This window comes from Dipteris shenzhenensis, chromosome 6, assembly GCF_047967505.1.
Source record: "Dipteris shenzhenensis isolate YYH24624 ecotype China chromosome 6, Dip_SZ_1.0, whole genome shotgun sequence".
Classification (NCBI taxonomy): domain Eukaryota; kingdom Viridiplantae; phylum Streptophyta; class Polypodiopsida; order Gleicheniales; family Dipteridaceae; genus Dipteris; species Dipteris shenzhenensis.
In genome coordinates this window covers 45,238,172-45,264,069 of record NC_141601.1, presented here as the reverse complement: position 1 = coordinate 45,264,069, position 25,898 = coordinate 45,238,172, and the positions used below count along the sequence as shown (strand labels likewise).

At 47.8% G+C, this 25,898-nt stretch overlaps 1 protein-coding gene across 1 annotated transcript in view; it reads right to left on the bottom strand.

The window, feature by feature from the left end:
- Positions 1-25,898, bottom strand: part of LOC147901227 (uncharacterized) — a 190,672-nt gene that overhangs the window by 143,846 nt on the left and 20,928 nt on the right. Inside the window, exons 4-5 of the mRNA XM_087376355.1 lie at positions 2,237-2,570; positions 1,860-1,985 (exon numbers count right to left, since the gene is read on the bottom strand). Coding sequence (XP_087232481.1) covers positions 1,860-1,985; positions 2,237-2,570 — 460 coding nt within the window. The remainder of the gene's footprint in view (positions 1-1,859; positions 1,986-2,236; positions 2,571-25,898) is intronic.

The window sequence follows — 25,898 nt, the reverse complement described above, 5'->3', positions numbered from 1 at the left end:
ATCCCAAAAAACAAGAAAAAATTCAACAATGAGACCATCCCATCCTAGAGATTTCCATCTACCACAGGATTTAGCTGCATCAGACAATTCTCTTTCGATGAAGGGACTTTCAAGTTCCAAAGCCTATGTAGCAAAAAGAATAGGATGGACATGCTACAAAAGAAGTCGCCGTGTAGACAAAACCTCAGGAGAAGGAATATCCACATGCCCAAAATGAGAGGAGAAGTGATGCACACAAGCATCAGCAAGTTCTGAATGAGATGAAGACCGAGCACCATGAGGCATCTGTATCCGGCAAATATTTGCAGCATGTCGCTTGTAATGCAAGCTTTTAAAGAATTGCTTTGAGGAGCAACCTTTATCTAGAAAATCCCTTTGTCGAGATTGTGTTTCCCATTTAGTGAGGTTTCTTTGATCATTGGATTGGAGATAAAATTTTACCTGGCATAGCAGCATGTTTTCTTCCAAAGACAAAGGCCTAAGATTATGCTGAAAGGTGTAGCCCGGCAGCATGGGCTGTAATTCCTTCCAGAGATCCACCAGGTTAAGCTGAAGAAAAAATTGAGACCATGCCTGCTTTTCAGAGGCTAACATATGAGTGTTGCCCGAGGTATTATCTCCCTGTTGTGGAGCATTATTAAAATCACCACAGATGAGAGCATAGTGTTTCCATGGATAAGTTTGCATGGCATCCCAAATCAAAGCTCTATAGTGCGAGATTGAGGAGCATAAATTGATGCAAATTCAAAAATCTCTCCTTGAATGAGGCACTGTATGATAATCCATCTGCCTTGATGATCATTGAGAGCCACAACTGGCTGAAGATCATGCTTCACTAAAAAAGCCACCTCTGAAAAAGAGTGCTCCCTAGCATAAAAGATGCCATAGCCAGCAAAATGTCCAGTCTTACCTGCATACATGTGCTGGTTATGCTCCTATAATGCTACTATGTCTGGCTGTAACTTGTTGATATAGTGAAAGAATTATTTGTTCACACCTAGACATGTGGAAGATGCCTTGGTTTCATGTTCAAATGTATCCACAATCAATTGGAGGTGGAAAGTTTTGGAAATGTGTCTTTTCTTGATGCTACCTTGGGGGCATGTCCCAGCACTTTATGTAATTATGGACTTCAAGCTTAAGCTCTAAAGGGCCTTACAGATTGTTCATCAATTTTCATGCGCCCCACCCCCCAAAAAAACACACAAAAACAAAAACAAAAAAAAACGGTCGAGAAGCAAAGATTTACTAGTTGTAAGTTGTTTTTTCATTTAAAGACCCCTTCTCTAGATAACACTCGATCAGATGTAGCTATAGTGCATCCCTCATCGTTAATTCATCTTTGTCAACAGGTTGAAAATTGCTTCCTGGTATTACTTACTGGTGTGAAAACACAGATATGCCCCCAGGAGATATTCTTGGTAGCTAGACTCTAATGGAATGTTTAGAAGTTAAGGGAGACTAAAGGAAAAGCTCAGTTTCTTGCCCCATTCATGGAGACTCAATAATTTTGCCAAAAATAAAAAAATAGCAATTGCAGTTTTACAATACTTACTACAAAATAGTGTTCTGGCTAATGAGTTTTCCCTCTGACACTAGTTAGCTTGTCAAAAGGTCACAGGTTTCGCAATCTATTGCCATCTCACTCAAGAATCGAATACAAAAATGCCCGTGTCAAATAAAACGTTTTCCAGCATGCAATTTGGCCTCTAAAATGGCATCAAATCGACAAAACTCCTTTTTAGTTGATACAAGGAGACGGAGGCTATAGCTGTTAGAAAAATAAAATAAAGCATAGATTTACTCAATTGGCACAAATTCCCTCCAAAAGTAATTACAACCAGTAGTTCCTGATGTACCTTTGAAAAGGAAGGTTTATCTCTCTCAATCCTTTGTTTGTATTGCTCTTGACACCATCTCTTCTCTTCTTCAATTCTCTGCTTTTGTCGTAAAAACTCTCCATAAAGGCGCATATAAACTGCTTTCTGCACCGCCAAGGAAATCAACAGATTAGCCAATAGCATTCAAAAACCTTTTTATTCAGCTACTATGTAGCTTCATTAATTGGTAGAACATTAATGATAATTATAAAACCTGCAAAATGGGCAAATGGAAGCAGGCAACAAAAGGAAGTTTGTTCCTACTGCTCACTCCAAAATTTGCTTAGATCTCCTTATGTCTCCCAATTACACAAAAATAAATGGAAAATGGGAAACAGGGAAAAGTTTGTTCTTACGGCTCGCTCTGAAATTTGCTTAGATCTCCGCGATTCCTTATGTCTCCCAGTCTGATGATTCACCTGACTTTTTGCAAGACTTGTGAACGTTGGGGAGAGCAAACTTTCAGAAAGGGATCTGGAAGGCTTCCTTTCATGGTTCCCTCTACTTAGATTGTCTTTGATCATTCTTTGCTCTTTGTCTGACTCGAAGTTGTAATCCGATTCCTCCTGAGAAATCCAAGGTTTTTCTACATGCTGCAAGTTCTGTTCTTCAGAGGTATGCTTTGGTGCTCCCTCATTGGTAAATACCATTCCATCTTGGGAAGCGAACTTGATACTCTTGTCCACCTTACTGCCAGATAAGTTGGAAACTTTAAATGAAAACTTGAAGATTGATTGCTGAGAGTTCCACAGTCAATTATAAAAATTAGTCCTGAGATGTCTCGACAGGGACTGTATCCTATTGCTTTTGGTTTGTAAGCTATCCATGGAAATAAGAACCAGATATAAGTATCTAGAAGATGCAGACTGAAACCTTTAGGGAGGAATGGCTCTTCCAAAACCACATGAGAAGTAAGGCGGTTATAGGATAGGATTCAGAACACAACAAAATACTTCTGTGAGGTATCTCCAAAGTAACAACATCAAAACTGTTTATCTCCATGAAACAGCAAAAGTAGTACCTACAAATTTGACTTTCTGATGTAATTCTGAAAGGAACTACCAAATGGGTGAATTCTTTATCATTTGATTTCAGAGGCATATTTCACAGAACCAAATTTTTGTGCTGGATGAAAAACAACTGCAGGCAACTGTAAAGTATTACAAGATAATATCCTATGGAAGCCAATGCTATTAGCAATATTATAAAAAGTATCTCCTGAGTCCCTATCTTAAATCAATGTGCAGACATGAAGCCACCATTGTTTCAAGGTTGGAGTTTGAGGAGTCATCAGCAAGTTTGGCATCTTTACAAGCTAGCAACAATCCACACATGCACTAGGACATTTCCCAAGTCTGGCCAACTGTTAAACAATTGGAAGGCATCAGTTTGTCTTTCCATCTTCTGTATGCAAGCGAATATTGTTGAGGGGTGCATCAGATGACTTGTGGAAGTATTATCGTCCACCTAGGGTCACTCACGCAAGGAGGTGATTTCCTATATGGTGTGTCACATATCCACTTATGCAAGGAAGTAAAATTTTTTCCAAGAAAAATACTTCTATTAAGTATGATTTAAAAAAACGCATGAGCAAGCTCAACGTGGAAATACAATATAAAACATACCTAAAAAAGAACTATAGAATAACCAAGGTTGCGGCTGAAAAGTGTGTCACATATCCACTTATGCAAGGAAGTAAAATTTTTCCAAGAGAAATACTTCTATTAAGTATGATTTAAAAAAACGCATGAGCAAGCTCAATGTGGAAATACAATATAAAACATACCTCAAAAAGAACTATAGAATAACCAAGGTTGTGGCTGAAAATGCCATGTCAACCCTATAGAAGACTCAGAAGAAAGGGGAACCCCTCCATTCCCTGAAAAAGTGAACCTAGCATAAGCTGCTTGAGAGGACCCCTGCATACTCTCCCAGTATTTAGCATTGCTTATGGGATTGCAGACATGCATTGATCATTTGGAGGGTGATTGCTAGATTATTGAGCAATTAATGCTCTCCCTTCTTCATCAGTAGCTTGGCTCTCTCTTTCTGGACCTCAGGTCTTCTATGAGAGACATGAGTCTTCTTGGGCTCTTTTGGTTCGACGACATTCGGTTTAGTCATGTCCCCTGGACGATGAACCTTGCTCTCCTTACAAACATGCAAATGCCTCTGAGGATAATTCATGGGAGATTCTATCGAGCATATCAGCATGGCATATTTGGAGATCTAGATGCACATAGGCCTTATATAGTACCCCCCTCCACCCGGCACACACTTTGGTTAGTATTTGGACAGATATTGTACAAACCTTGGTGGTCTTTCGAGGGATCATGCAAGGGTCTTCTTGGGCCGCATCTACTAGGAGGACTACAGCATCTACTAGGACAACTATCTTCCTCAAGGGGTGGAGAGGCTCCCCGTTCTTCTCAAAGTCCTCCATAGGGTTGAGGTGGCACTTTTAGCCTCAACCTTGGACTTCTTATAGCTTTCTTACAAGAGCTTGATTCTAGCCTATTAGGGTGTTTATTATTTCATGTTGTGCATGATGTATTTCTCCCTAAGCTCTCCTCTTGGAATTTCTTTCATATTTAATAGAAGTCTTTTTTTTTTTTTTTTTGGTGGGTGGGGGGGGGGATGGAAGATGCTTTGCGTGGTTGTCTATTACAATCCACTCCCATGGCTTGGATCCCATTGAAGATACTTTATGGGGATGGCCTTTTAGAGTATTGGAGGTTGTTAATTAGGTTTCAGTTCAGCTAGATCTTCCATCACATTGAAACATACACGTCTTCCATGTCAGGTTGATCAAACCCTATGTTGGGGATATTTCTCATGATCAGGTCTATGAAGATCCACCAGAAGTGGAGGATACTGAGATACTTCTGGTTCCAAAACATATAATCTTCCACGACTTTGTCATAGGAAGACAAGGAAAAAGTTACAAAAAAGTATCTCTTGAAGTTCAAGGGATTTCTAAAGATGCTAAATGGGTGAAAAGGTCAATGTTTCAGGAGTTTCTTGACATTCTTGATGCTTATGAAGAAGCACTTTAGTTGAGTTTAACCGAATGAAAGACAGAGGGAATGACACTTCTCTTCACAAAACACACATCCACTTGCTTGGTGAATTAATTTGTTGCATAAATTTATTTTTTGAAATTTCAAGTTCTTTAAATTAGGATGTTTGCCAAAAGAATGCATATATTTTCCCACTGTTCAGTCCGGTACTAGTTGGCTAGGGTCTAGCATTTAGAGTGGACCTCCATTGAAAGGGTTACGAGCATTAATTTCCCACAAGTTGAGATGCATCTCTTTATGAAGACATCGGCCCAATAATACCACCTACTTGTAAATAGCGCAATACATTCTCGTGAATTTCCGCTATTTTGATATCTGGCATCACCGCTACAGATAAAGATGACATGGCAATAGCGCCTATGTAAACCAGTAAGAAGATCATAGCGGAGAAGTCAGAACCTAACAAAGGGAGTGAACCTGAAGTATTGCGGGAAATGGAGATGAAAAAGGAAACGGGGAAAAAGAGCTGCTGCTCCTCCCCGTTCCCTTGCTGCCCCCTCTCCCTCAGCCCCTCCCTCCCTCTCTCCCTCGCCCTCAGCCCCTCCCCCTCCCCCTCCCTCCTCCTCCCCTCTAGCCCCCCCCCCCCCCCCCCCACTCTCAGCTAACCGCTCAGCTAACCGCTACCTCCACTACCCCCCCGCTGCAGCTAACCGCTCTGCTACCCCCCCCCCCCGCTTGGGCGCTGCTGCAGCTAACCACACCCCGCTGCAGCTAACCGCACCCCCCCCCTTTCGCTCCCCGCTACCCCTTTTTTTTTTTTTTGGGGTCTCTTTTCCGTAAGGGGCCCAAAAAAAAAAAAAAAAGCCCCTCCTCCTTCTCCACCTCTTGGCTGCCTCTCCACTTCAGGCTTCCGCACTACCTCTCCACCACCTCGCATTGGATGTGCCTCCCATTATGGGGGGGGAACTGCTGCTCCTGCTCCCGGTTGAACATTAACACTACGATCTGCACCCGCACCCCAAGAGAATGGGGGACAAAGCCAAGAACGACGAAAGTAACAACAACAAAAAAAAGCAAACGACACAACTGAATTTGGAGGATGTGAACACACGTTACAACCAAAGTGGACTCGGGGTAAACAGCAAGGCAAAGTTAGGACCCGCCTCAGCTTCTTCAGCATCTATCTCTACCTCAACCTCAACCTCAACTCCCGCTACAGTGTCAGTTTCGTTTTCAGCTCCAACCTCAGCTCCCTCTATCTCTATCTCTACTTCGACTTCAGTCCCCGCTTCAGGCCCAGCTCTAGTTTCAGTCTCAGCTCCATCTACATCTACGATCAGTGACATACTCATGCCCATGGCGCCGGTTGTTCTTCCCTTTCCCTCTTCTCCTGTTACAGCTCTCACACAGCTTTTGACACCTACTTCCGAGGTGTCATACACTGTGCCGCATTATGCTTCACTCTCCCCTCTCCCTCTCAGTCAGCCCATCCTCCCACACCCCGTTGGGACTGCCTCACCCATTCCACTGTCATCTCCATTCCTCACTCAGCCACCGTCCAGTTTTCGGACTCAGTCCCACTCTTTCATGCCACAGGCACCATAGTTTCAGCATGGACATGGGTGGACTCACACACCAGAGGCCCGTGAGACCCTACTCACGGAGATACATAATTTTCGTGAGTGTGAGATGGAGCTGGCTCGCTTCGCACGGGAGCAGGTCCGCTTCAACCAGAGCCGCATCATACAGGAGCAGGCTAGGGCCATTCGGAAGCAGGCGGATCTTATTCAAGGACTCAGATAGGATATCATGCAGCTCCGACAGGAGGTCACAGCCATACACACTGTCCCAGGGAGTACCCCGATGGTCGAGGCACAGATTGCGAGCATGCAATCTGCTATTGAGGCGACTTCCAGATGGGTTGACGTGGCCAAACGGGAACCCGCAAGGGTCACCGTTTCGGCTACCTTCATGGAGCAGCAGCAGAGAGCCAGTAAGGCTCTCAACATCAGAGTACGCGGGATCCCATGCACTGAGGCTACACCGATGGTAGATGCGACTGCGTTCGTGACCGCTACCCTGGGTGTGGCTGAGCACAGGATAGAGAGGGCATGGCGGGTGGGGAGAGATCCCAACCGAGAGCAACCCCTGATCATACGATTTCATGACACTCAGGCGCGACTTTCAGCTTTACGACACAAGTCAGTCCTTCGAGATCAGCAGCGATCTCTATGGATGAGGATCTCACACCTCTACAGGTTCAGGAGAGGCGCTCTTTGCTGCTGCAGCGGGATCAGGCCCGGAAAGGAGGGGAAGTGGGCAGTGGTACGAGAGGGACGACTTCTTACAGGCCCCCGTAGGACACCTGCCCCCTCCCCTACATAGGGAAGCCGGGCCTATGAGACTCAGATATCTGAGACCCTGTCCTGCACCATTTGGAACTGTAATGGTACCTTATGGTCAGAACCAGGGAACTTCTCTGAATCCTATACAGGCCACGACATAGTCTTCTATACAGAGACATATCAGAGTCCAGAGTGCCCTCTCCCAATAGTCAGCGGATATACATGGGAGTCTGCCTACAGAGATGAGACGAGGGGTACAGGAGGAGTTCGAGGTTCAGGTGGAGTTGCAGTCCTTTTCAGATCCACACTTCGGGGGATCATTTCAGTAGAGCAGAGAGATACACATTCCAGATTTCTTTTGATCCGGATACGACACATGGATAGCTAGGATCTGTTTGTCGCAATTTGCTACTTCCCCATGGAGACCTTCCACTTTGCCAGAGATATTCGAGATGATGATGAGACATCCCCATTTGCTGCCCTTTATCAGTCCATCATTGACTTTTCTAGCCGCGGAGAAGTCCTTCTAGTGGTGGACTTCAACGCGAGGACAAGGACCCGTCAGGTACCACTTCTTGATTTCAGAGATGATTCCACTCTACTGGCAGATGTTGACCTTGAGGAGGCAGGTATGCTACGGGTTTCGGCTGACAGGCGAGGTCCACTTTCATCCTATGGGCAGGCCCTATTAGACCTGGGCAGAATACATGATCTCATTATCTATAATGATCTTGACAGATGGCCCGCTTCAGGTGGTTTCACATGCTTTCCACATGGGGGGGCTCCAGTGTTGTTGATTACATCATGGGATCCCCTGTCTTCACATCTCGCATTACTGACTTCACTGTAGCACCTCTCCCCCCAGGGGCTGATCACACATACCTTTTCTTTCGCATCTCCACCTCCCTTCGCACAGCACCTTCCATTACTCCACCTACCACGATATACGCTTTGATCGGGATCACTCACCTTCTTACTCTGGCCTTCTGTACATACTTCTCGCTTATATTGACTTCATACCCTTTTTAGAGGATCGTGCTGCCCTTGTCACCCGCTCACTACACGAGGTTGCCATTCACGCCTTTTTCCGCACCACCCGCTCCACCCGCCCACCACCCCCTGGAACCGTACCCTGTAATAGTTGGTACGATGATGAGTGTAAGGCTTTATGCCGTCAACTCACATTCGAAACCAAAAACAGTCTTCCGAGCGCACCAGATACGCTACGTGAATACCGTAGACTGGTATGAAGGAAGAAACTAGACTTTGTTCGTCGAAACGAGGAGGAGCTACTAGACATTTTGTTTAGTAACAACTCTAAGGACTTCTGGCGGAGATTTCTAGAAGGATGGTCCCCTCCGCCACTCACTGACATCCAGATCTGGTTTGATTATGCACGCACACTTTATGACATTCCCAAATCAGCCAGTCCCTAGCCTCTCACACATGCCTCGTCCCACATCCTGCACCCTCTTCACTAGAGGAGGGGTAAAGGATGCTGTAATGAAACTTCATAATGGCCGAGCGAAGGATCATGAGGGACTATGTACTGAGTTCATTGCATATGGGATTAACCTCCTAGCCTCGATCTTAGAAAAGCTTTTTAATGAAGCGGTTTGTTTGGGATTTCCACACACAAAGACCATTAACACTATCTCACCCATCCAGAAGGCAGGGGATCCCATGAGCCCGGAGAACTACAGGACCATTATGATTGGACATGTCATGTCCAAGATTTATGCATCAGTACTTGACTCCGAGGTTAGTAGACTTGCATAGTGTCGAGGACTCAGAGCAGCAGGACAGGCCGGATTCCGGCGTGATCATGGAACCATGGACCACATTTTGACGCTCAGATATATCACCGAGGAGGCGAGATCACAGAAGCAGAGGGTTTATTGTTGCTTTGAGGATTTTCGCAAGGCATTTGACACAGTCCCAAGAGCCCGCCTCATACGGTGCCTACAGGACTTGGGTTATGACCAGGAGATCATTTGGGCTGTCATGGCACTTTACGAGAGAGTTTCTGGCAGAGTTCGGGTAGGATCCGGGTGGACAGACGAGATCATGAGTACCATCAGGGTCAAACAAGGGTGTCCTTTGTCGCCTACCTTGTTTGGCCTCTACATTGACGAGCTTGAGACAGTGATGCAGACACAGGGGGGTGTAGGTTGCTCTCTTGCAGGCACGCTGATCTAGATTTTGCTCTATGCAGATGACGTGGCTCTCTTGTCTTCCTCAGCAAAGGAGCTTCAGAGACACCTAGACACACTACAGTCCTTTTGTGAGTCTCATGATTTGAAGGTCAACCTGGGTAAAACCAGGGTCATGATCTTCAATACAGCTCGAGCCATCATGCGTCTGCGTCAGGAGCAGTTCACATTTGCGGGGTCATCTGTTGAGATAGTTTCATCATACACTTATCTTGGGGTTATCTTCTCTGGACCGAGCTTCACTATGAGACCCACGATGCAGGCACACTTGAGTAGAGGGTATGCCTCATTGGCCAGGCTAGAGAGGCAGAGTGCTTCCGCTCACACTTTCAGGATCCACGCACCAAGGGGTTGCTTTTTGACTCCTTGGCTCGCCCAGCGGGGATGTACGGCAGTCCTTGTTGGGGGTCAGACTTGTCGGATACAGAGTGGGCCCGTGTGGAGCGGCTACAGGTTCTCATGCTATCACGGATGATTCGTGGTAAGTCATCCGTTCCTCACCAGAGTTTGGGTCACCCCCTTTACAACTAGATGCTGCATTTCAGGTCATCACATATCTGTACCGAGTTAGGGAATATGGGGATTATACCTCGGGGCGTAGCAGGCTACCATGGATAGCTTTATCCTCTTCTATGGCACTTGCAGTAGGAGGAGATCAGAGGTGCTGATATGCACGTCCAGAAAGATGGTTTGAGCGACTGGGGCTCCACATGGATAGACTATCTCCCTTCCAGTATAGCATGGATGCTCCGTTCTCTCCCCTCTTATCACACGAGGTCAACCAGGTTATCCGTGAGGATCTACTACAGCTACACACTTTTCGGACCTGGTTGGAACCGAGTGAACTCCCAGTGAAGCTTAGCTTCTACAGAGATCACTTCTTACATATCACAGCGGAGGGTTTCATTGACCCACCAGGATACACACAGATTCACCTACCCCACTCGATGAGGATCTCTCTTGGGCAGTTCCAAGTCTCTTCACACAGACTTCGCATCGAGAGTGGCAGAGCAGAGCGGCTACCCAGGGAGCCGCGCATATGCACACTATGTGACATACAGGAGGTTGAGACACGAGCATTTCATCTTCAGGTATCCTGTGTACTATGAGATCCGAGGACGTTTCCACTGCCTCTTCAGAGATAGTTATGGGATTTTAGCCCATTTCCTCTCCTACCCAGACCAGCGGTGTTTGGCAGGTTTCATTCATGAGGCACTTAGACACCGCGAGAGGATACTCCGAGCACGGAGACAGGAGCAGACTTCTTCCTCGGTTGATCCCTCTGAGAGCTCTATCACGGAGTTCTTTCAGCTAGATCACATGGATCCCAATGAGACGAGGCCTCGACATGACCATGACCCGAAACCCGTGACCTGACAACTTAGACAGAGGGTCGACACACAGATCACACTTGGAGACATCCCCTCCTTGTTTAGAGTTGGAGCCCGACCGACGGGGGTCACAGTAGCCCTGGTTAGACGTACAGCTACGACCAAGAGACGTGCCAGGACCACACCTCTGAGTGGCCGACAGCACTCTATTGCCGACTTCATGCCTCCACTGCCTCATCCATCTTGATATCTTGCTGATGTTGGGGATGATGATGATATTGATGATGATGCTGAGATTGATATATAGTCGACCACCGACATCACTATGTTGTACTTAGGACTTAGTACTGCCATTCTGCATTTTTGGCATTTTGCATTTTGCATTGGTATGGACGCTCGTTTAGTAGCTCCACTACCACAGCTCGTTGTATCAAGATTTTCACAATCTCATAGACCCATCGGTCTTCCGAAGACTTTAATAAACTTTCTTTCTTTCTTTCTTTCTTTCTCCCTCTCAGCCCACCCCCTACCCTCTCAGCCCGTTCCCTCTCCTCTCCCTCTCAGCCTGCCCCCTCCCTGCCCCTCAGCCCGCCCCCTCCCTGCCTTTCCTTCCGCTCCCTCTCAGCCCGCGCCCTCCCTCACTCTCAGCCCGCCCCCTCCCCTTCAGCCGCTCCCCTCTACCCCCTCCCTACCTTGCCTTCTACCCCCCGCTCCCTTCCTCGCCTCCTACCCCTGCTCCCTCCTCTCCTTCTACCCTGCCCCCTCCCCGCTCCCTACCCCCACCTTCTACCCTGCTCCCTACCTCCCTTCTTCCCCGCCCTCTACCTCACCCTCTATCCCTCTCCCTTCCCTCCGCCTCTACCCTGCCCCCTACTCCACCCTCTCCCCGCTCCCTTCCCTACGCCTCACCCCCCCCCATCCTTCAGCCGCTCCCCTCTACCCCCTCCCTACCTTGCCTTCTACCCCCCGCTCGCTTCCTCGCCTCCTACCCCCGCTCCCTCCTCTCCTTCTACCCTGCCCCCTCCCCGCTCCCTACCCCCACCTTCTACCCTGCTCCCTACCTCCCTTCTTCCCCGCCCTCTACCTCACCCTCTATCCCTCTCTCTTCCCTCCGCCTCTACCCTGCCCCCTACTCCGCCCTCTCCCCGCTCCCTTCCCTACGCCTCACTCCCCCCCCCTCTTCCCCGCTCCCTATCCCCCCGCCTCTCCTTGCTCTCCTCTTCCCCCTTCTCTTCTACCCCGCTCCCTAACCCCCGCCTCAGCCCTCTCCTCTCCAAAGCTCTCTACTCTCCTTCCTGTCCCCCCCTTCCTGTCTCCCCCCTCTTTTCTTCTCCCGCAGCAATTTTTGGAGCGGACAGAGCCTCAAAAGTGTTCGAATCGGCCTCCTCACCTCAATTGGCGATGGATATTCCGTCAGCCAATCCTACTCTACCTCCACCGACCACGAAAACTATTACTTTTTCTGTAGACGAGTTGCAACAGCTCAAGAAGGATGTAGAGATTCAATGCTCTACCATGTTACTCGCACGCATCTTTGGGTCTCGCCCTTCTAGATCCCAAGCCAGAGACTGGATGCTTGCGGCTCTCCCCCCAGACCTCACTTAACGACTTTTAGATGTTTGTCTTCTGGGACGAGGTTTCTTCCAGGTTGTTTTTGACACTCCAGAGGCTGCGAGCACCGTGCTCAAAGCTGAGTTTTTACATGTGGGACGTAGGAAGATCTTCTTTGATACCTTCGATATTGGTTTCGACCTAGTGGAAGCAGATAAGGAAATCTTTTCATCCTTCATCAGATTTCCCGGGCTTCCCCAGGTTTACCATCGACTTCTTTCTGTTATTGGGGAGCATTTCGGTGCGGTTGCTGAGATCCCACCCCTCCATGGGTTGCCGTTGACTGCAGCAGAGGCAACCAAGGCTGATGGGGTACCTAGAGTTAGGGTCCTCCATAAGGATCCCAACCTCACTATGGACCATGTATGATCCAACGCTTGGATGGTTCCTTTTTTCGCTAGAGAGTAGAGATTGTAGGCAGGCAAGACCATTGGACACTTTGCCAGGGATTGCCCTAGGAAGAAGAAAAGGCCCAAGAAGCCCTCTGGTATAGCCATCGCCCCACAACCTCGACAGGGGGGTGGTACAGATCCACCACCTGCTCCTCGGCCTCGACAGGGGGGCGGTACAGGTTCAGCACACAGGTTCAGCACCTGCTCCTCAACCTCGATAGGGCGGTCCTCCTTAGAGTGGTGGTACAGCTCCTAATCACCAGAGTGCTCCTCATTGACTGAGCGCTCCTTTGGTACCGCCACTTTCTACCTCTGGTGCCTCACGACCTGTAGGGGCACCCGCCGCATACCAGTGGGTTCTCGTTCGTGTGCAGATTCCACCTTCAGTTCACGAGGATACACTAGTGGACTCTGTTTTAGCTCGGGTTGTCCCTCCAGTCTCACCTCACACAGTCCGAGACGCTTTAGCTTCGACCTCTCCTCCCTGGTTGTAGCTTCTCCCCTAGAACCAGCGGTGCCAGACACTCTCCTCGAGGTAGTAGAGGTCTCCGCGGCTGTGCAGACATAGGATCGTCTAGAGCAGTCCTCACTTCCTCCCTTGGATAGGGGGAAGGGGATGGTTTACACTATTGACCCTCTTCCCTCAGAAGGGATCCTTCGCACTCCGGTGTCTGGCCTGACTCATAGGAACTCATTTTCAGATTTGGCAGATGCTTCAAATTTCCCAGAGGAGGAGTTTGTGCCCTGTACTTTTGGTGAGCCAGTGATTGGGTTTCCTATTGATAGGGTGTTAGGTGGCAGGGTTCTTTCCCCTGTTGATTTTTCGCCACTTGGTTCCATTCCTCACTCCTCGAGCAGGAGGTCTTCCCCTGTTGAGGGGTTTGTTTCCACCGCTAGGTTGGGTAAGACGTTCCACTCTACATCCTCTCGTTGATGAGGATTGTTAGCTGGAACATACAGGGCCTAGGTGGCATCCCACATCACCGCCGCAGATAGCTGATCCGGGATCAGCTTCATCCAGGTGTTACTGGGGGTTCCATTGATATCTTATTTATTTAGGAGCACAAACTGGATTCTAGAGATTGTGCCAAGTCAGGCAAGTTGCTTTCTGGTCATATATTTTGGTCACCTGCCTTGGGCACTAGGGGAGGCACTTCTATTTCAATTTCACCGTCGGTTCTCCCCTTAGTTGTTGGACATAGAGTCATTATCCCATCTAGGGCTTAGTGGATTATTCTTCTCATTGGAGGGCGTAAGGTTGGTTTCCTTAACCTGTATGTCTCCAACATTAGAGGGGAACGTGTCATTATGTGGAAGGATTTGCTCTCCTGGGCCTCCATTGCGGATTCATGGGTGATTGGAGGTGACTTTAACATGGTTGAGTTACCGTCAGACAAAAAAGAGGGTAGAGAAGGAGGACTTCACTCTTTGGAGAGAGCAGCTTGGGATGCCTTCCTTTTTCACTACTGTGGCAAAGATACTTGGTTGGACGATGCCTTTCTTATTCAGCCACAACCCCTTCTGTTCTCTTGGCCGACAGGAGGTAGCAGATGCCTATTCATGCACGTATTGACAGATTCTATGTAGATGATTGGGCACTAGCTAGAGGTGGATCGGTATGCATTGCTGCTGGGGTTTCCACTTTAGACCACTTTCCTATTGTGCTGGCTATCTCTCAGAGCCTCACTTGAGAGGCCGGTCTACCAGCATCAGGATTCCAGATGCCTTGCACACAGAGGAGGACCTTACAGAGACAGCCCTGCAAATATGGATAACTCATGTCCAGGGTGGGCAGCCATCTCCATCACATGTAGCTGCTACCCTTTCTGGTATTAGCGACTTCTACCACTCAATTGCTTGTACCAGGAGATGAGATAGTCTCATACGTGAGATTGGTGTTCGCGAGCAATTGGCAACTTTGCAGAGGGAAGAGCAGAAACGGCCTTCAGATGCTTGGATTCAGGAGCGCCTTGCTGCAACAAGGGCTCATCAGCAGATATTGCTTGATCAGAGAACAGAGTATGCCTTTCATGCATGGGAGTCCGTCTGGATTCAGATGGGTGGCAGAGTCAAAAAACACTTTTTCTCTACTCTTGGCCCTAGACATAGTAGAGAGAGTGTATCCCAACTTATTGACTCACATGGGGTTTTACAGACAGATCCATATGATGTCATGCGCATAGCTTCAAATTTTTATGCCCCCCTTCTTACTGCAGATCTTGACACACAGGATGCTAGACAAGTTATTTGGCAGAGTATCCCTTTGTTGGTGAAACCGGATATGCATGTTTTGCTTGATGCATCTTTCACCAATACAAAGTTCAGGACTGTACTTTTAGCCCTTCACAAGGGCAAGTGCCCTAGTTCGGATGGCCTCACACCTTCTTTCTTCATTGCATTTTGGGATATGATTGGAGACTATATTACATCGGCCCTATAGGGCATTTGGGACTCGGGCGAGATGCCCGGGTCGCTTATAGAGGGTCTCATACACCTTATCCCGAAAGGAGGTTGCAGAAATTTAGTGTCCCAGTGGAGGCCTATCACACTTTTGGGGTAATGTTACAAGATTCTGGCCAAAGCAATCAGCCTCCGATTGCAGCCCCTTCTCCCAGATCTTATTCATGACACTCAGGCGAGATTTGTGCATGGCAGAAGCATTTTTTATAACATTTTCTCCTTTTGGGAAGCTTCAGAGTGGGCCATGCAAAGTGGCCAGAATCTAGCCATTCTACTCTTGGATTTTGAAAAAGCTTATGACAGAGTAGATTGGGGTTTTTTGGAGGGCACCCTTCTACGTTTTGGATTTATAGATGCTTGGATTAGAGGTGTTTCCTCTTTGTACAGATCAGCCCATAGCTAGGTACTTTTTGGTGGGGTAAGGGGTGAGAGATTTTAGATTTCTAGATCAGTCCGCCAGGGATGCCCCCTTGCTCCTTTTCTTTTTTTGTTCGTGGCTGAAGCTATGAGTATCTATGTTAGATCTCAAGCTGCGATCTTTGGGCTAAGACTTCCCATCAGAAGGGAAGAGGAGCTACTTGACAGTGAGTTGGCAGATGACACAGTAGTTTACTTGGATGCCACACCACAGACACTCACTTCTTTTAGGACAGCATTGGATTTATTTTGCTTGGCGGCGGGGGCGCAGATAAATTGGCATCCATTGGCTTTTGGATCAGTGACGAGGACACTCCAATTTGGGGGCTTGACATAGGATTCACTTGGGTTCAGAGGGGTGTGCCAGTCAGGTATTTGGGCTGCCAGGTCGGCTTGGATATTTCTTTCACGCAGCAGTTTGCTCCCGTGTTGGAGAGCATCAAGAGGAAGCTCCTTTTTTGGAGCTCAGCCAAGCTGGATCTTGCCTCTAGAGTTGTGGTGGTCAACCAGGTCCTCTTGGCCATGGCCTGGTTTATTTGTTCATGTTGGTGCCGTTCTAGGGATTGCATCACTCAGCTCAGGAGACCGATCAGAAATTTTCTTTGGAGTGGGCTTGATGGCACAGCAGATGCATTAGCCAGGGTGGCTTGGGAGACCCTCATCCTCCCTACACAGGAAGGGGTCTCAATATTATTGATCCATATTTACAGTGCAGAGCTTTACTTTGCAAGATGGTGGTGCGGGGACTTATGCCAGGGCAGGAGTTGTGGAAGGCATTTTTTATTAGCAACATATAGACGTGCACACCTTCTTCATGAGGAGACTAGATGGGCAATATTAGGTGGATTTTCATCGCAGCACACCTCAGGTCTCCTTCGTCCCCTCTCATGGTTGCCATACTGAAAGCATGGGCCAGTTTTAGGAGCACTCTTCAGAGGATTCCCCCTTCCTCTTGTAAAGAGATTGATAGGCAACCGATCATGTGGAATGACAATATATTGGATGATCTTGGCAGACCACTTGGTGCTTCACTCTACATGCAGTGGTCTAGGTGGGAGAGGGGACCCGCCTCATCATTGGGGTCATGGAAAGCTTTCCACAGGCTTCCAAAGGAGATCAAATCTTAGTTGACAGGACATCTCAAAGGGAGTGCAGGGAGGATCTTGCAGATTGAGGCAGCCCTTCCAGCGGATTGGGTAGACACAGATGATATGCCACTCACTTGCTCCACTTGGGCAGGTGCTTTTACGAGAGGCGGTGTTCCTCTTCAGGTTTTGGCCTTTTCGAGATGCACATGAGGATGCTTTGGTTTTTGGTGTGCATGATGGTGGCAGATTGTTCAGGTCCACAGAGGACATCTTGCTTGAGTCTGCTTTTAAGCCTATCAAGGTTCTAGGTCTTTTGAAGGAGGGATCAGATTCAGAGTGGTTCCTCAACCTAGACCCCTGGCTTCTCTCCACCGGATCTTGGAGACTTTGGCTCTACGGGGGAGTTCCCATTAGATATTTGCAGTGGGACCTTGGAGAGTGGGACTGGATTGACGCAGGGCATCGAGAGAAGGGCATCCCCTTCTTTCATTACACAGTCAGTAATGCCAGGAGATTCTAGCTCAGTAGTAGAGGTTGGAGACCTTCCAGAGTTTCTCATTGGGAGGCATTTGATATCACTGCGGATTTGCAGAGGTGCTTTTGGAAGAGACTCTGGAAATCCCACAGGAATAGAAAGATCACTCTTTTCTTTTGGCTTTCTATCCATGGTGGGATTGCAGTGAACCTTTGGAGATCCAGGTTCGGAGCCGATTCTACTTGCCCTCGTTGCCTATCTGCTTTGGAGACGATTCAGCTTTGCTTATGGGATTGCAGGCAGGCGAGGATGATTTGGATGGGGGTAGCCAAGATTTTCAGTCACTTTGCCCACTCCCCATTCTTTATGACATGGGGCTCAATGGCTTGGCTTTCTCTTACAGGGCCTCAGGTATTCTATGAGAGACTTGACTCCTCTCGGGCCATCTAGATTCGACATCATTAGGTTGAGTCCTGTTCTTTGGATGTGATACCACACCTTCCTTTTGCAGCTGTACATGCCTCTGTGGATACCTCTTGGGAGATTCTAGTGAGCATATCAGCTTGGCATATCTGGAGAGCCAGATGCACAGATGCATTGGAGGGAACTCAGGTTCATCCCTCGCACACATTGGCTAGTATCTGGACAGACTATCTGGACAGACACCATACATAAATTGATGGCCGTATGGATGAGTATGCAGGGAGACTCCTGCGCAACCTCAGCTAGGAGGGCTTCTTTCTTCAGGGAATGGAAGGATTCTCCTTTCTTCTCTGAGACTCCTACAGGGTTGAGGTGGCACTTTCAGCCTCATAGCCTTGGTTGTTTTCCACCTCATCTTGAGGGGGTTTATTTATCCTCATGATTTCATTATGTATTCCGCTTCAGCTTGCTCTCACGGGTTTTTTCTCTTAGTCTCTTTCATGGAAAAAAACAAAAAAAAGGAAACGGAGTGCGTTCTCCACCTCCGCGACGCGACCATACCACGCGACCATACCCCACCCAAGTACCCAAACATCGGACCTATCAAATGCATAGAATGCATACTGACCCAGCAACTATTAAAGATAGTGATTAAAATAGCCTTACATGTGGGCCTTTGAACATGAAGGAGTCAAAGCGATACCAAACGAGACGAGAAACTAATATGCCTAATAGGTTATGTGAGAAGGCCAACCAAACTCAAACTCAACCTAAAATAGCCCTTTGAATAGAGCTAACTGTTAGAAACTTAAGGGTGAAAAGGGAATTAAAACCAGAGTAATATTGATCACCCAAACTGAATTTCCAGTGTTATCTGGAAATTTATTTTGCTGCGTTAGAGGTGCTTAGCAGGTTTTAGTGATATGTATAGAAGGCCGTGTTGGGTTGTGTTGAAAATCCACGTCCGCTATGGAGTCCAGAGGGAGGTGGGGTATCGGAAGGGCTTTTAGATGGGGTTTGTTTCAAGTCAATCGGGTCACCAAAATCAGAGATACACAATCAAATAAGTTAGTGTAGGGTCATGTATCCATGGGGGGGGGTTAGAGTGGTTTGATTAAGGAGTGTTAGACTTGGTGTATATATGGATGTGGGAAGTGTTTGGAGAGTTGGAGTGGATGGCTTTCCATACATGTAATCTTGTGTGTACGGGATGAATGTGGGCGTGTACAGTTGGAAGGTTGAAATGAAGATCTGCTGTTTTGTGTTGGATATGTCTCTCTCTCTCTCTCTCCCTCCTTCACCCTTGCTTGTATCCCGAGCATATAGTATGCATGGCACACAAATAAAGGAACGAGCTTTCACCAGTCAGACAAATAAAGAGTGGTTAAAATAACAATTTCAGCATGACACGTGGCAGGTATGCCATGTGGCATGGGACAGCCCATGAGGTGGCATAGGGCACATGGCAGCCTATGGGGACACGTGGAGCACCATGCATGAACCATGGCACCACTTGTCACTGTAGGAACTCCAGCCGCCCACCAAATTTTAAGGGAGCCAGCCCTCCATTCCATTTTGGGAACACAAGCATGTTGATGTGGCATTTGATGTGGCAGCGCACACATGGAAGCCCATGAAAGGGGATAGGGCACAAGGCATCCTGTAGGGACATGTGGAGGGCAATGTACCATGGCACCAACTGTCGTTGCAAGAACTCCAGCCCCCATGCAGCCCACCAACTACCAAGGGAGCCAGCCCTCCATGCCATTTGGGCCAATTTCCAATGTTGGAAGCTGGCGCCCTCCTACATATATAAAAGAAGGCATCCCCCCTTCATTTGCACACATTATCACACCCCCTTGCTGGTGCATACTCTCCTCCAGCCTCCTGCAGCAACAGTCCTCCATGCAGTTTTTCCAACAGGCCTCACTCTATAGCCCATTCTCCATGCAGCCCTACAGCAGTTGCTTCTGCAGCAACAATCTTGCAATAGAGGCATGTCGTTAGGCATTGACCACATGTTGACCATGTGTCAACACATGTCAACCACATGTTGCCAGGTGTTGACCACATGTCAATCATGTGTCGATACATGTCAACCACAGGTTCACCCAGGAGTACCATACCCAAGGTGACCATGCGTCGACACGTGTCAACCACAGGTTCACCCAAGAGTACCATGCCCAAGGTGATCTCATCGAGAGCTGCCCACATGAAGGGTGAGCTCCGCACATGGAGTAGTTAGGGGCATCAACAGTTGCACATGGCAAAGACGTGCACAATGGTTCAGTGGTGCGGTGATCCAGCTCACATGCACAGGAAGTATTTACACCACCCTGACTAGAAGAGGCTGGCGAGTCAGGAAGTCACGCCGAAGCCATCAAGAGCCAGCGGCACAACGACTATCCTCAATAGCTAAAGAGATAGGAGGACCAAAAATCTGGAGAAAGGGGGGAGATTCTTAGCGAGGGAGGGAGCCTCCAAGGCACATGGATGCGGATGAAGGAGAAGGGGAGTATGGGGCATGGAGCATTGAGCATAGAGCATTCAACATTCAGCGTTGGGCATTCTGCATTGGCTGGAGAGTGTGAGGAGAGATAGAGGCTGGAGCTACGAGCTCGCCGAGGGGAGAGGGTGTGGAGAAGATAGGGGCTTGAGCTATGAGCTTGCCTGTTGTACCTCTCTGTCCACTCTGGGGATAGACCTATGTATTCTGGTTCTTGTGACTTGTGGATGCTGTTCTAGTGAGGTGTACTTCGGCCAACCTGGTCACTCTCTTATTCTTTCTTTTTCCTTCTTATATGGGGATTGTTCACTAGTGCATGATGACTGTCGCTTCTTGTGCTCATGTTGTAGATTTCTCATGTGACCGTCACCTGGCATAGCGCACTCATACGGCGCGATACACTGCATTATAGCCTACGACACCCACACACCACTGCATAGTGCACTCCACGCAATCCACTACATTAGATCTTGCAACACTCATGCTTCTCACACGAGTGCCCATTGGCCTCCGGTAACACCTCAGGAAGGGAGAGGAACCCCCCCCCACCCCCTTCAGACAGTTTATGGCGATCATGGTGGGACACTTCTGGTGTCGAGTAGCAAGAGGAAAATGGAGTTCTAGGGTCCTAGAGGAGAGAGTTCTTATGCCGAGTAGTTATGATACCCTTGAATGAGCTAGTGAGTGAACTAGGAGGTACTTAAGGAGAGTGGAAAGAAGACTTCTGGCCGACCAAACTCGATACAAAAAGCATTACGTGAGACAGAAGTTCGCAAAGTCCTGAGGGCGAGCACAAAGTGAACCTATTGGAGCGGTAGCCAGGAGCAAGTAACTTCATCGAAACTCTCATCGATTTGGACCAACAAGATTGGTGGTGGTTAGATCTGGACTCTGGAGAAGAATAAGTACAAAGCGGAGAATGGGTGAAAGAGGAAAGTACTAAGGAGAAGGGATCTTCAGAAGCACGGCAAGGTCAAGACAGCCCCTCTTCTCTTGTTGCAACAATGTCTTCATCAGCAACCACTTCAACGGGCGTAGTGCCTACTTCAGCACCAGACTTGACATCCAGTGGTCAAGCTACTATTTCGTCTGCTATGCATAACCCTTGTCCTTCAAGTCTAGTTTCTACATCTGTGACACCCATGGGTTCACCTTTTACTCCAGTCATGTCCCTACCCTCTACGTTACCATTTCCATTTTCTCTACCCTTTCCTACTGCTACTTATCCATCATACATGGCTTCGACCCCTTCCTTCTCCTTCCCAACTGCCTCTGCATCCTCATTGACCCCCACGTTCCCTATGTCTTCACCATCTACTTTCACAATGGTAGTGCCTGTAGCATATGCAGTACCATCTATCTCCACTATGGCTACATCAGTAGTAACTTCACCAGTGTGGTCTCCTACATGGGGTGTTGTATATCAGCCGCTCTGATGGTAAATTAAGGAACAATCTGAGATAGAGAAGGATTTTGTGTGACAAAAGATCACATGCAATATAAAAGAAATCTTTAGATAGATGGCTGTGCACCCCTACCGAGTTTATTGCAGTATACAAAATATTTGGCCATAAAGGATTGATAGTTGATCACGACACACAGTCGTGATCACGACACATAGTCACTATATACTCCTCGTAGGAGTTCACAACCATGCTTACTTGCATCTAATCCTACTCTACAATATATCTATCTAAGCAACCGACTCTCATCTCCTCTGAACGATCACAGGTCAGTGGAGATAGCCGTGCACATAGGCAAGAGGTAAGAAGAAGCCTCAAGATCCTTCAAAGGTCATGACCACCCGCCACGTGAGATTGCATGCAAGATGACCGATTGAGGACGTTTGATTGCATGGGCCAATACCATTGCTTGTAATTGTGCCACCCAGCCAATCAGATGATCCTCCATTAACCTTAGGACTATAGAGGCCCCACATGAGGATGAGCTTCAAGGCTCTAAGCCAACACGCTCCACCATATGTCTCACTCAATCTCCGTCCAGAGGCCCTTTAGCTCTTCCACCCGCTTCAACTTCTAGGGTGGGTACGGTGGTTATCAATCCAGAGAAAAAGCCAGACTTCTTGAGTTACTCAACAAGGTCCATGTGAAGACTTAGAAGTTCAAAGGTCACCTACATGAGGATGCGGAAGCTCATGTGAGGAAATTTCTCACGGCATGCAAAGCCAAAGGTGTGGAGAATGAGCATGCCTTTCTACACATCTTTCCCTCATCATTGGAGGATGCAGCTTATGTATGGTATAGCCAATTTCCCGCTGACCATTTTTAAACGTGGACAGCTCTAAGGGAGGAGTTTTCATGGACTTTCAAATTGGAAAAGTTTGAATATATATTCGTCCAGGAGTTGTCCACTGACACCATGAAGCCTGGGGAAAGCATCTTTGAGATGTACACAAGGATGAGGGTCCTGGCGGCGAAGATGTCTGTGCCACCTAATGATGTTGTCATGAAGGGGTGGCTTTTGAAAGCATTACCCCCTACCATTGCTATAAGGCTGGTTGATAAACTCCCTGAACATGCCTCACTCCAAGACTTCCTGAAGGAAGCGGTCAAGATGGAACGGTCACAGTTAAGTTTTGCCTCGTCATCAAGTACGACCACTCAGCTCCCCAAAGAGGAGGGAGCATCCGCATGGTGACAACTCAAGGAGTTAGAAGAAGTCAAAGAAGGTCTAAAGGATAGAACAAAGGTGGATGGCCAGTCGTCCTTTGAGGCCCAGATCAAAAATGGTCTTTGGTACACAGAATGCAAGGGTTCTAACCATGGTCACTGGGAGTGTCCCTCCAAGTGTAAGGTACCTACTTCTACCTCATTTTGTACATTTTGTGAGATCCATGGACATGATGCCTCTGAGTGTAGGTACCTCAAAGGATTAAGGAAGCTTCTTCCAGAGTATTCTTCGGGGGAACCTCTACTTGCTGCAGTCAACAGGGCCGCACTAATAATGTCTAGCCCAGCACCCGTACCTCTTGCTCCTCCTCTTGGAAAAGCATTTGAGCCACCTTCTCCTCTTATCATTATGCCTCCATTACTTCCCACTCCCCCTTTGGTCCAAGCTCCTGCACCCAATCCGGTTGGTGCCCCATATTTCTATCCTCAGCCTTACTATGCACCGTACCAACCACCTATGTTAGGAGGTGGATATGGACCCCCTTATCAACGTGGTCGACGGGGTAGTTTTCGAGGTGGATGTGGAGGTGCAAGCAGAAGTACCAACTTTCAAAGACCCATCATCTGTTACAGATGTGTAGAGTACGACCACCAGCAAGATGATTATCCACATCTGTTCGAGGGGCCCTCTTGTACACAGTGCAACAGAAACGACCACTACACCAGAGATTTTGTCCCAATGGAAGAGTGGAACCTGTATCCCAAGTTAATATGGTTGACACAGTAGTGGTGGGGAAGAATAAAAACCCCCACTTGATTGGCGCAGTGTTGGGAGTTGTGACACGGTCACAAGCAAAAGGTGACAAATGTAAGGATGACTCACAGTCAGCATCAGAGACCTCATCACCAACCAGTCCAGCAATTGTTCCCCCACCAAAGTCATTCTCTCCCTCCAAGGTACATAGTATGCCGAGGAATAGACCACCCTTGCCATCTCCTGACAATGGATCAGAAACAATTCCAAAGGGCACACAGCCATCAAGGTCTACCACTAGCTTCGGAAGTGCCTCATCTTCGAGTGATCACTCTATGCCTTTAAGGTATCAGGAGGTGGTTAAGAGTGTCACGAGAGATCGTCAATCTAGTTTTGAATATGAAGGTAGCACACCTCAATTTCTGTCCCACAAGTTGAGTATAGTGAGGTTTGCAACTGAAGTGACAACCCTCGGACAATACAGGGAGAATGAGGCACAAGTAGGTCCATCCACTTTTTCCCCAAGCCGCACCCTCAACAAAGGGAAGGAGATGGGGGTAAGACCTAGTCGTGCCCAAGAAAAGGGAAAAGGGGTGATGGAAGAGACACTATAGGAAACAATGACTCACAGTTTAGACGCACATCCTCATCCTCGCATAAGCTTCGACACTCGGCCAGGAGCTAGGAGGATGAGGTCACACAAGGCTACTACTAGTGTCTAGCACTCCTCCTTGTTTGAAGATCTTATGGGTTTCAAACCCAATATCACTCTACGACAACTTTGTTTGTTGTCCCCCCAAATCAAGCATCAGACCATTATGTTTCTCAACCGCCTGCCAGGAGGTCGACATAAGGGATTCACTCAGAGTGAGCCCACACCAGAGACACTATCGGCTCAGCATGGGTCTACACTAGATCACTGTTCCGCCTATGCTGCCCTCACTTATGAACAAAGTCCCAAGCTCACAGTGGATATTCATGCAGTGGAGCTGAAGGACGTCTTCCTAGATGGTGGGATAGCTGTAAACATCATGCCGAAAGGTACACTCCAAAAACTCGGTTTGAAGTTGATAAGTGAAGTTCACTTTCAAGTGCGCATGGCTGATCAACACAGTGAAACCATTGGGCGCAGTCAAAGGTGTTCACATGAAGATTGGAGGAGTAACTTTTATATCCAATTTTGTTGTCCTCGATATGACTGAAAATGAACAAACTTATCTTCTACTTCTTGGTAGACCATGGTTGTGGTCCGCAAAGGCCATTTAAGATTGGTTGAATGATGAAGTTTGGTTGCCCTTGGGATCCACATCCCTCAAAATAGATATGATCACTGGACAAGGACGAGGTATCCCAATAGAGCTGGGAGAAGAGGATTTTGAAGAACAAGCAGGAGTCGAAGAGGAGCATTGGGCTTGTGGGGATTGGCCCATGGATGGTGACCAAGATAACCGCAAGGAGACAACGCTGGAAGGCTTCAAAAGATTGACCTACTTGTTGGATGGGGCTGATCAAGAAGAGGAGGAAGCTGCCATTTTGGATTGGATGGGAGCCCTGGGCTCCTTAGCAGTCAACATGGTGGAACTATGCCAACAAGAAGATGCCGAGGAACACCTTAGCACTTCCAGTAGGGTATCGAAAGTCAACCAAGAAGCATGTGCACCGGCTTTAGCTGAACTAGTTTACGAGAAGATGCCTTTTGGTCTCTGCAATAGTCCACACATGTATCAAAGAATGGTGACTAGAGGTATGAGACAAGGTAGTGGAGAGGGCTGAAATATGCCTCAGAGATAGGGGGCAGAGGGTACCGCAGTGGACACCAATGATCGTACAGAGGCCAATGATGGTATTGTAGTGAATATTGATGGTTAAATAGTGCCCGACATTGATGACGTTGGTCAAGCTAATGCTATTTGTACTCTAGCATACAATGATGGTACTACTATATACGATGCTCATATTGCACAAGACACCAATGGTACTCCATCGTACAATGATGGTACTACAGAGTATAATGATGGTAATTCAAAAGACAGTAGCACTAGTAAAGAAGACATTGATGGTAATGGTGCCTTAGTAAACACTAACATAAAACATTGCTGATCTTGACTGGGACCAACACCAAGAGCTTGATGTCTTGGGGAGACACAGGGTGCACACCGGATATGGAGATGAGGACATGGCTGACCGTACTCTACTTGACCTTCACTTATCAGAAGCCGACCACCCCTCCATTGAAGACCTTCCTGGAACCACTTATGAGGTGGAAGGCTTACCTTATAGGGGAATGCTCAGATAGGCACCGAGGCTTGACGATACTCCTGCACATACAGGACTGGGCATGGGTGAGCCAAGT